General features: G+C 41.5%; 1 protein-coding gene across 3 annotated transcripts in view; it reads left to right on the forward strand.

Moving 5' to 3' along the window:
• The window catches only part of AK9 (adenylate kinase 9), a 108,069-nt gene that overhangs the window by 88,993 nt on the left and 7,035 nt on the right, over positions 1–12,041 (forward strand). For all 3 annotated transcript variants that reach the window (XM_070417933.1, XM_070417935.1, XM_070417934.1), the window contains 7 exons: positions 2,477–2,690; positions 4,232–4,433; positions 6,352–6,498; positions 6,607–6,827; positions 9,713–9,909; positions 10,924–11,093; positions 11,303–11,401. In XM_070417933.1, coding sequence (XP_070274034.1) covers positions 2,477–2,690; positions 4,232–4,433; positions 6,352–6,498; positions 6,607–6,827; positions 9,713–9,909; positions 10,924–11,093; positions 11,303–11,401 — 1,250 coding nt within the window. The remainder of the gene's footprint in view (positions 1–2,476; positions 2,691–4,231; positions 4,434–6,351; positions 6,499–6,606; positions 6,828–9,712; positions 9,910–10,923; positions 11,094–11,302; positions 11,402–12,041) is intronic.

Below are 12,041 nucleotides of genomic sequence, written 5' to 3' on the forward strand. Positions count from 1 at the left end.
GCTGCTGTAGAGCTTATATTCCAGTTAGGTTGGTGGGGAAGGATAGGCAATAAATAAGTCAACAAGCAGATTCTTACGGGATGGCATCAAGCATAAAGACAATAAAAGAATGTCATCTCGTAGCGATTTGCGCACTCAACCAGATTACCTTCAAATTTCTATTAGTGATGTAGCACAGTGGAGAAGACATGGCCTGTGGAGCCAAACTGAGTTCAAAACCACTGCTTAGTAGCTGAGTAAACTTGAACACATTGCTTAACCTCTCTGAGTCTTTCATGTTAATACAATTGAATAAAAATAGTCCTTACCTGAAAAGATTGTTACAGTGATGAAATGAGTTCATTACTATAAAGTGATTGCAACAGTGCTTGGTTGTTTGTTTGTTTGTTTTGTTTTTAAATATATTTTATTGATTTTTTTACAGAGAGGAAGGGAGAGGGATAGAGAGTTAGAAACATCGATGAGAGAGAAACATCGATCAGCTGCCTCCTGCACACTCCCTACTGGGGATGTACCCGCAACCAAGGTACATGCCCTTGACCAGAATCGAACCTGGGACCCTTGAGTCCGCAGGCTGATGCTCTATCCACTGAGTCAAACCGGTTAGGGCAGTGCTTGGTTTTTTGTATGTACTCAATTAGTATTAGTTATTGTTATTAATATATACTATTATTATTGGTTGCTGATAAAAGAAAAAAAGTATTTTGGAGGATAGGTCCAAATGAAAACCATATGCATGTTACTTGAAACCTCCTTCTTGATTGTTATTGACACAGTCAGTTTCAATTCTACTTAATTTTGCTATTTTCTTTATCTTAATCATAAGAGAAACCTTTTCAAATTTCATGCTAAAATGTAAAAATACTGTGACAGTTCCCTGCATAGAGAATTGGATAGAGTTAAGCAGGTACTAGAATCACCTGGAAAGCCTACGAAAAATCGACATGCCCTAATGTTCTCTGAGATAGGTAAGATAGGAAAAGAAGCAGGCAAAATTAGAAGCCTAATTAGGGAGAAAAAAAGGGGCCCATGTCCAGACATAATTAAGATTGGATAAAAATGCCTTGTGGAGAAATGAGTGCATGGTCATAGGAAGGGTGCAAGCATATAAGGAATCATTTGTCAGGGCTGTTAGGAAATCTTCCTTGGCACCTGACAATTTGATATTTCTGATTTGATGACACCGTGAGTATTAGTGTCATCTTACTGTAAGGATTGACACTTAATTTGGTAATTTGAAATGGAACCATTGAATGTTCAGCTGTTCTTTTATGACCAAATATAAAACATAGAACGGACATTTCCACCCCGTTCCTGAGTTTCTCCTTATCCATAGCATTTACTCCCAGCCACAAACTTCATTCAGGCCCAACAATGATAATGTTGACAGTACCCTGGACTGCTGGCAACTGCCCTGGTGTAGCTCTGGGGGAGGAACAGCGTTACCATGCTGTTCCACATCTACCCTGTCAAGTCCAGGGATGGCTGATGCTTGGCCATCTGATGCTGTAAAAAAAGACATATAAACCTAGCATCAGTTCATTACCCAGTTCTCATCAACAATGCAAAGATGTGGGATCCCTCCTCCTCCTCCATTCCTTCCCTACTCCTTAGGCTGCCTTTTACCTGGATATTTTTCCTTTTGTGGCTCCTGTTGATTATGTGAGTGGGAATTTGTCTGTATAAAAAATATGAAAGAGAAACCTGTGGGATTTGTCCTACCAGTATATCCTAAAAGATAACTCAGCCCCCCACCCCCGACTTGTCTACTCAGGCTGACATAACAGAATACAACAGACTGGTGGCTTCCACAACAGAAATTAATTTTCTCACAGTTCTAGAGGCTGGAAGTCTAAGACCAAGGTGCCAGCAGGGATGGTTTTCTGGTGAGGCCTCTCTTCCTGGCTTGCAGGCGACCACTTGTTGCTATGTCCTCACACAGCCTTTCCTCTGTGTTCATGCACTCCTGGTCTTTCTCTGCTTATAAGGACACCAGTCCCATTGGATTAAGGCCCCACTCTTAGGACTCATTTAACTTTAATTACTTCCTCAAAGGCCTATCTCCAAAGTCAGTAACTTTGGGTGTTGGGCTTTTGAACTTTGCATTTGGGGTAACACATTCCTATCCATCGCCTTACCTGAGCAATGGACCTGTTTGTAAAGATAAATGGGCCCATGAATATATCCCAACAACTTAATACTCCTTAGCAGAAACATTGAGTATACACACTAAAAATATTATAAAGGAAATCAAAGAACTCTAGTAGTCATAAACTGAAAGCCTCTTGAGAACGTTGACGTACAGGTATAAAATAATTTGTTCACAATTTTTAATATTAATATTTGATTACAATTAGTTTTCTTATTCTATAAGGAAGATTTTCTTAATCTACAAATTTTATTTTTAAATATATTTGGGGGAAAAAACTATGTAAATTAAAACTAACTTTCAAATTTAATTGTGTATCTATTACAGCTAAGTGAAGGAGAGACACTCAAGTCAATTGAAAGTCCAGATAATCCATTTTATCCTGTAATCCATCGTCAGTATATTTACTTTTTATCTAATAAGGAAACTAAAGAAAAATTTATGAAGAACCCAATCAAATATATTCGCCAACCCAAACCTAAGCCTAATATGCCCATTAAGATTGCAATTGTGGGGCCTCCAAAATCTGGGAAAACTACAGGTAAGGATGTGTTTGTCTTTGTTATCCCTAAGCATAAAAGAATGCACTGAAAAGTAATGCCACATCACCAGAAACCAACTATCCGGGGAGGCGGTTGAGGGGGTAAGAGATCAACCAAAGGATTTGTATGCATGCATATGAGCAAAACCAGTGGACACAGACAGTAGGGGGCTGGGGTGTGAGGGATTGTGCTTGGGGGAGGGGGGTGGCGGGGGAGAGGCCAGTGGGGGGGGGGGGGGGAGGAGACATGTACTACTATTTGTAATACTTTAAACAACAAAATAAAACTTTAAAAAAAGAATAGAATGGAAAGGGCTGATACAGGGGATATTTAAAAGAAAAACAATGGACTTAATGACTCATAGACTAGAGAATGAAGGGAGGAGATGAGGGCAAAGATCAATTTGTCAACAGGAAAAATAAAGGGGAGTTCTGTGTCCCACCTCTACAGATGAAGTTTGTTTTGCTCATTTAAACTTTTTAATGTGACAAGAGCCTTTAATAGCCCTATTCTATATGTTTTACAAAGATAAGGATATTTCCCAAAGTGAGCAGAACATGGGCATTCAAAATAAGATCCCACAACCACAGCAGAAAATGAAAATGGAGACAAGACCTTCTGATTTCTCATTTCTTTGTGGAAAGAGAGGTTGATTCTTTAACAAAAATGTCAAATTGTAAAAGCTTAATTATTTTCAGAACTTTAAAAAAATAGGTTTGATTCTAGCATTTGTGGCAAAACTAAGACCAAGGGTTCTGCCATCTCTGTTTTGGGTGATCTTACCTGTAATCAACTAATCTGCATTCCTATGGGATGAGATGGGCCTCTACACACTGCTGTCTCTAGAGGAGGGCAAGGCATATGGACCCCAACAGAGCACTCCCACCTGTAGTACTAGTTCCTGGAAGCCATTGCTTGGTCTCATTCAGAAGAAGCATAGGCCAAGGTGAGTCTTTTTTCAACCAATGGCAACTTCTACATGACCTTGGACAAATCACTCCATTTAGTTGGGCTTCAGTTGTCTCATGTATAAAATTAGAATTTCAATATCCATGCTACCCATTAGGTGGAATAGTTGAAAATATCAGAGTTACAAAAGAAAAATGGCCCCATAATCTGTAAATTACTATTTAAATGTCTAGTATGCCATTATAATTTATGAAAATTATTTCCTAGAGGATTAACTGAGTTATTTTGGACATAATACCAAACATTAATAGTTCACATAAAATGTAAAGCTCTCGATAATTTTGCTACCTCATGCAAAAGAAGGCAAAGAAAATTTAAGTGTTGGTTGAGTTATGAGAAAAACCCACAGTTGGTTCATTACCCAGATTCATCAGCCACATACCTGAAGTATTAATAATAATTGGCCTTTGACAGTATTAATTCAGTAAAATGTAACAATTTTAATTTTCCAAATTTCTTTGAGGAATGTGAAGATTAGTTTGCTGTTAATATTAATTGCCCATAATCTGCCACTAAGGTTAACTGATGACTTTGTGAAATGGAGTAAGTTTAATGTTTTAATGTTTTCCAGTTGCCAAAAAAATTTCAAGTGAATATGGCATAAAGCGTTTGTCAGTAGGAGACGCTTTGCGTTCCGTGTTAAGCAACCAACCAGACACAGAGCTGGCACTTATGTTAAATTGGCATCTTCATAAAGGATTGACAGTACCTGATTCACTGGCTATTCAAGCCTTAGAAGTATCTATGATGCACAGTGCATGTAATACCGCAGGGTAAGCGGGTAACTGGAGTGGGTGGTGGACTCATTCAAAAAATTACTCACTGGAATTCAAAACACTTGTCTTAAATAGGGTCTAAAGCTCTTATAAAAGTGTGATCTGCTTGTCAAACTTTGGGTACCTATATGGTCACATATTTTAGTTTTCTACGGAGCTAAGACTTGGCTTGAACACTGACAGGCCAGCGTAACAAGCTGGCCACTTGACTCTCTGCAGCAACCCTGAGTCATCCAAAAGTCTCAGGGCTTGGACTTTCCCGTTGACTGGTGACAACTGTCCTGATCTAGCTCTGGGGGAGAAGTGATATTACCACACTGTTTCATAGTGTGACCTCCACAACTCAACAGAGCTTCGTACTGCCTCCTGGAGTGATGGAGAAGTGGCCCTCCCCTGTCACGGGAGCAGTGCCCCTCCCCTGAATGCTACGTTTGGACAGGAGGGCTGTCTGTGCTTGAGTTATGCCTTCAGCTTAAACTCCTCTGCTCAACCATTGCTCCCTCGGTGCAGGCACTGGTCACACCCAGTAGTAAATGACCGGGAAGCCCAAGGCCCTGCTCTTGAGCCCAGGTCACTGACCTCGATTCCCTCATTTACTCAAGGTGGTTTTATGTTCAGGAGTCTCTGCCCTTCCCTGCAGCTGCTGCGTAACCAAATCCTTGGAGAGTTCTCCTAATTTCAGTTATGAGGGAGCAGATTCTGGGATGTGGATATCCTATAACTATGTATCAAAGGAGTTTTTTTCTCCTCAGAGAAGATCCTGGGGTTTATGCAAATTGAGTTACCCCTCCCTGGAGGTCAGCTTTGCACACAAGAAATCTCAGTAAGAGCAATCTTGTTTGAGTCGCAAAGGTTTTCTATTTCACCTTAATACCAGGAGAGTGACTACCTATTTTCCCTGAATTTCCCCAATCCTGAGGGCCCCTCAAGTAACCCTTCACAGGAGAGAGAAATTGAGCTACTCTCCATTAAAGACAACGACAAGGACACCCCATACATTGTCTGTTAAGCTTGCGTGGCTAGGTTAATTTACACTCTGCTGGGCCAGGAAACGTGGAACTATTTAGTGGCTAGAGAGTTGGCTGGGAGTATTGAAGGAAGGCCTCCTGTGACTTACTCCAAACTATCCCTTCCTGATGACCATCAGCCAGCATCTCCCTGATTTTGAGGACCACTCCTCCCAGAATTTATGAACAGCCTTTACTCCTCCTCCCAGTTTGATAATAACTCCCACTATTTCAAACTGTTGGACTAACAAATTCTCCTTCATTTCTGCCCAGTGGCATGATGGGTCCTGATGGAATGACTCTCTCCCAGAAATATAGGGCTTCTCTCACCACCTCTTCATCTCCCCTTCCACACACCCTAGCCTCCTCAATTAAATAACACAGTTTTTACGGTATTAATGTTATCTCTTGAATCCTGCCAAAACCTAGTCCTATGATGCTAAGTGTATGAGTTCAGAGCCGTGTGCCTGTGTATACTGTCTTCCTCCTGAGCCTTGAGCTGACTAAGATAAAAAAAAATATATAGAGAGAGCCCCATCGGGTGTGACTCAGCGGTTGAGCAGCGACCCCGAAACCAAGAGGTCACCAGTTCAATTCCTAGTCAGGGCACATGCTTGGGTTGTGGGCTCGATGCTCAGTTGGGGGCGTGCAGGAGGCAGCCAACCAATGATTCTCTCTCATCATTGACATTTCTATCTCTTTCTCCCTCTCCCTTCCTCTCTGAAATCAATAAAAATATATTTAAAATAAAGAGAGATAAAATGAGTGGAGTGCAAAGATGATAGATCAAGTTACTTAAGGAAGAGCATAGAGCTACTCATAAAGAGATAAACTGGTCAGGTAGAAAGAAAGGAAGGTCTGAGAGAAAAGAAATCTGAAATTTTTATTTTCATGTTTCTCCTTGTTAGTGTTATCATCGATGGATATCCGGTAACCAAGTATCAAGTGAGTCTTTTGGAGGCCGAGTCAATCATTCCCCTGATCATCTTTGAGTTGGATGTACCTTCCAAGGAGATTTTCAAAAGATTGCTCCTGGAAAAAAAAAAGGAACAAAGGTAATGGGATGGGATGAAAACAGCGATTAAGGAATGAACTTTAATCATCCAGGGGAAAAAAGTATGTTTTAAACAGCGTTTTCCATTCCTTCTCTATTTCTCCATTAGTTTGCCTTATCCATTACACAATAGCTCACAGATTATAGCTGTCAAGAAGTCCAAGTACCACAAAAATATTGTTGAGATTAAGCAATATTACCAAGAACAACATCAGAACTGGTATGTGATTGATGGTTTTCACAGCAAATGGTGGGTATGGAATGAAGTCATTACGAATGTTAAAATGGTGAATCGATACATGCAGACATACCTGGAAAGAATAAAAGAAGGTAAGAAAACAGTTAAATAACTGTTAAAATAAAATAAAATATGAATTTAAAGTCTACACACACGGCTCGTCTTACTATAATTCATTCAATTTGAACATTTGTTCCCACATTTTTAATCAGTATTTTATATATATAATAATTTCCAACTTTTGTGGGCATATATATTTGTTTTAATAAATTACTATCATCTTTGAGTGCCTGTGTGAACCTAGCACATAAAATTAATGCATGGTTTTCCACTAGAAGAGTTCATGGTGTTTGGGATGCTATGTAAGAAGCTCTTTTCAAGATTGCCAGTTATTGAGGGCAGTAATCTGTGGAGTGACACTTGTCAAAATTTTGTTTAGGAATCAAGAATTAAAGTTATCCTTACTGTTTACATTCATTATGGTATTATATAAATGTTGAGTCTATAAAAAATTAATTCAGCATAAAATGTCTTTTTATCTATATTTAGAATCTATGAAAGAAAATGGTTGATTATATATTCCTATATGTTTCTTGATTTTTCTCCAAAAAGACACAAAATAAAAGAAAAGTTATCTACACCTGATTACCTCTAAAAAACAGTGACTCCAAACAGTTCATCTGGAGGGGGTTTCAGAAACACCTGCTTAATGACTTTGTTTAACTTTAGAAACTGTAGAGAAGATATAAAAAGGTATGAGAGAGCAGGATGGCCAAGAGAATCTTGTACAAGAAAAACTGCAGTGAGATGCTGATGATAATTGCATCACTGAATCTGACTTACTTCATTATTTGGGCATAACCAGTATCTCTGGTTCCTGTTGGTCTGCAGATTGGGAATTTGTTTTCACCTGAGTATTATAAGACATGAAGATAAGCCCTAGCTGTTTTGGCTCAGTGGATAGAGCATCAGCCTGCAGACTGAACAGTCCCGGGTTCGATTCCAGACAAGGGCACATGCCTGGGTTGCGGGTTTGATCCCCAATAGGGGGCATGCAGAAGGCAGCCAGTCAATGATTCTCTCTCATCATTGACATTTCTATCTCTCCCTTCCTCTCTAAAAGCAGTAAAAGTATATTTTTAAAAAGTATGTGAAATGAAGATAAAGAATGCAATCGAAGGAAGAATTGAGTTTTTATAAACCTACTAGAGGCCCAGTGCATGAAATTCATGCACTGGGGGTGTGGGGGGTGTCCCTCAGACCAGCATGCACCCTCTCCAATCTGGGACCCCTTGGGGGATATCCGACTGCTGGTTTAGGCCCAATCCCACTGAACCAGCAGTCAGACATCCCTCTCACAATCCGGGACTGCTGGCTCCCAACTGCTTGTCTGCCTGCCTGCCTGATTGCCCCTAACCACTCCCCTGCGAGCCCAATCGCCCCAAACTGCCCTCCCCTGCCGGCCCGGTCACCCCCAACAGCCCTCCCCTGCTGGGCGGGTCACCCCTAAATGCTCTCCCCTGCCAGCCTGGTCGCCCCCAACTGCCCTCCCCTGCAGTCCTGGTCCCCCCAACTGCCCTCCCTCCCTTGCAGGCCTGGTCGCCCCCAACTGCCCTCCCCTGCCGGCCTGGTCCCCCCCAACTGCCCTCCCCAACAACCCGGTTACTTCTAACTGCCCTCCCCTGCTGGCCTGGTTGCCCTGAACTGCCATCCCCTGCAGGCCTGGTTCCCCCCACCTGCCCTCCCTCCCCTGAAGGCCCGGTCACCCCCAACTACCCTCCCCTGCCAGCCTGGTCACCCCTAACTTCCCTTCCCTGCCAGCCTGGTCCCCCCCAACTGCCCTCCCCTTCATGGCTGATCCCCCACTGCCCTCCCCTGCCAGCTTGGTCCCCCCCAACTGCCCTCCCCTGCCAGCCTGGTCCCCCCCAACTGCCCTCCCCTGCTGGCCTGGTTGCCTCCAGCTGCCCTCCCCTGCCAGCCATCTTGTGGTAGCCATCTTGTGCCCACAGGGGGGAGGCCATCTTGTGTGAGGGCATGATGGTCAATTTGCATATTACCTCTTTATTATATAGGATTACCAATAACTTTTAGATAACATCACACTAGTAATACATTCCACAACAGACTTTGAAAGCAAAAATCATGCCTCATTTATTTTTCTGTTACCTTATTTTACCCTCCCTGCCTTAGATTAGGTCCTCATTCCAGTGAAGTATTGGAAAGAAACTCTCAAACTTGTCCATTTAAGGCACTTGGGCTTTTAAAAATAGACTCCTTAGGATAAACCTAGTCACTTTTGGATAAATGTTTCTTCACTTCTTTTGGGTGGCATCTGGGTATAGGGGGAAGTTTGTGTTAGTAACATCATGTCAACAAACTATTTGCACTTCCTAAAATCTGTCCATAGAAAAATCAAAAATATGAAGCAAATGTATATGTGTGAGTGGGTGTATGTACATATGCATACATATACATATATGTGTGTATATATTTTAATAATATATATAATTTATAATAGCTAAGAATTAAAAACAAACAAAATATTCATTAACAGATAAATGGTTAAGTAAACTATATGTATATTTATACAATGGGGAATACTATGCATCAATTTTAAAAATTAGGTAAATCATATAACTGATATGGAAAGATGTCAAAGACCACAACTAACTGATAATAAGTTTTACAGTATAGTGGCATAAGCATACTGTATGCAAAAAAAAAATACACTTGTGTACATACAGCTATGCAGAGAAGGTCTGAAAATGATGCAAACAACAGTGGTCACCTCTCTTAGATGGAACTGTGAGGACAGAGGTGTGAAGAGAAACTTTTACTTTTTACTCTATTGTTCGGAAATATAGAATGTGTGTGCATTTGTATGATGCTATGTAATTGAAGATATTTTCATTTTAAAAATCAGTGTATTTTCTATGAAAAGATGTATGTATGCTAATAGTTCATCTCTTGATAATAGGGAAAGCTGCCTGCATTGACAAGTTATGCATCACACCTCAGGAACTGATTTCTCGCCTGGGCGAGTTTGGACAGTTCTGCCCGGTCAGCCTGGCAGAATCATATGAGCTAGTTGATTGCTCGGAAATGGAGACCTTGGAATTTGCCGCAGAATTCAGAGGGCATTATTATAAAATGGGTTCTCGGGAAAAACTGAATGTAAGTTTATTCCTAACTCCCAATATTTCCTAGGGAAAGAAAATTCCTGTCTCAGAATTCATCAGCTAAGAAGGGGTGGGCACAGTTGTGAACACCAGGAGCTGGGCACCAGGAGCCTCATTGAATCTGTGGCTTTGGGACCAACGAGGCAACGCGGAAGCCAGTCCTGAGACTGCATCCCAAACATATTGTAGCGCAAAGTAGATGTTCAGGGCCAGTGATGGGCCCTCAGCCTGGGCCAACTTAACAGGTAGGGAGACCCAACAGTGAGTGTCACCAAAGGAGGGGACGCTTGCTGAGCCACAGGAGAGCACCCAGGGGATGGGATTCAGCTCCAAGAGTGCAGAAGGGAAGTCAAAGTTAGTAGAAATGAGCAATGTTTCCTGTTTTACACTTTTTTCTGTCACTAGAATTCTCTGTATACCTTATTTTTCTGTTTAATGGAACAGAATGCAGATTTATTCTAGTATTATGATTGGTAGTTGAAAACTAACCAGATGCCTCTGAACATTTTATTTGCCTCTGAAGAATTAGAGTTTTTTGATCACTTAATTAAGGAGGCATTCTTTCTGCTTATTTAAATGGTAATCACAGAATTTAAAAACCGGAAGAACGTGCATCTGCTCCGCCCCTCCATTTTATAGCGTGGTAACTGAGGCAAAGGGCATGCACGTAGTTCATTATACTGCAGGACAGGGAGACAAGTGGGCAGGGACAGTGTGCTCTCCAGTGCCTGGTACATAGTAGGAACTCAGCAAATATTTTTGTATGAATGGAAGAGCAAGCGAGTAGATTAGGAGAGACCTTACATGTGATCACTTGGGAGTATTACTGTAAGGAATTTCCAGCCAAGGAAGGAGTTACGGTAGTGCTTGAGAGCAACTCTCAGATGGTTTGAGGGACCAAACGTTGCTTCTGAAAATGGAGGGAGTACCAGGAGAGCCTCAGTGGGTTTTTGGTTGGCATGGTATTCCTGGTTTAAATGGTCTTATTGCTGTAATCCTGTCTTTATAGAAATTTTTGGAGAACCCAACATTATACGTGCCTCCATTAGCACCTCATCCACTCCCATCTGCCGACATGATCCCCAAGAGGCTGACCCTGTCAGAGCTGAAGAAGCGGTTCCCTAAGTGTGCTGAGCTCCACGGCTACTGTCCTGTGACCTATCAGGATGGAAACCAAAGGCAAGTCCTCGTGGAAGCACAGGATGAGATCTCTACTCGGAATAAGTGGTTCATTTAACAGTCTTAACTTTGTGATCAAAAGGTCACTACTGTTTAACTGGAAAATATTCTTTCTTTCTTGAGTTGCATAGCTAGAAAAATAAAACATTTGATGTTTTATTGACACAGTCCTGCATATTAATTATACTATGAAATTTTTTGTCTTTCAGATATGAAGCCCTAGTACCTGGGAACATTAAGTATGCCATAGAATATCGTGATCGTATATACATTTGTGAGAATAGTGAAAAACTTGAGAAATTTTTGAGGTGAGACCATTCACTAAGTCACATATTTCTTGAATATCTTCTTATGTTCAGTGTGCCATGGTGGGATAGATACTTGTGCACACACATACATACACATATACATGCATATGCACACACATGTACGTACATATGTGATGGTGAACAAGGTCTGGTCCCTGCTGTTCCAAAGCCTGAGGCTCAGAGGTAAAAGAGACACTAAGTACCTGATAAGAAAACAGGTTATGATGGGGTTTAGGGTGGGGAAATACCAGGAGTTGTGGGAAAGCATAGCCTGAAAGTCTGACTAGATTGTCTCTTTGTGAATGAGGAGTGGGACTTGACTAGGAAAAGAAAAAAGGACCGGCTTTAACCAGAGGGACCTACAAACCTGGCCCAGGCGATCCCAGAGCTGCAAGAAATTCAGCATGGCGAGATGTGATGTGGAGAGGGAAAGGAGCAGGAGGGGAGGCTGGAGATAGTGAGCCGGGCCCAAGTGTGGAAGGTCACGTAAAATCACCATCAATCACTTAGACTTGATTCCATGGGCAGTCGAATACACTGACTGGTTTTGAGTGCTATAATCAAATTGGCTTTGGAAAGAGATCATCATTGGAACATTGATGATGGATTGGAGGCAGGAATACCAGCTATGAGGCTGTTG

The sequence above is a fragment of the Myotis yumanensis genome, unplaced genomic scaffold, assembly GCF_028538775.1.
Source record: "Myotis yumanensis isolate MYYU_CA2020_CCGP unplaced genomic scaffold, mMyoYum1.0.hap1 SCAF_6, whole genome shotgun sequence".
Lineage (NCBI taxonomy): Eukaryota > Metazoa > Chordata > Mammalia > Chiroptera > Vespertilionidae > Myotis > Myotis yumanensis.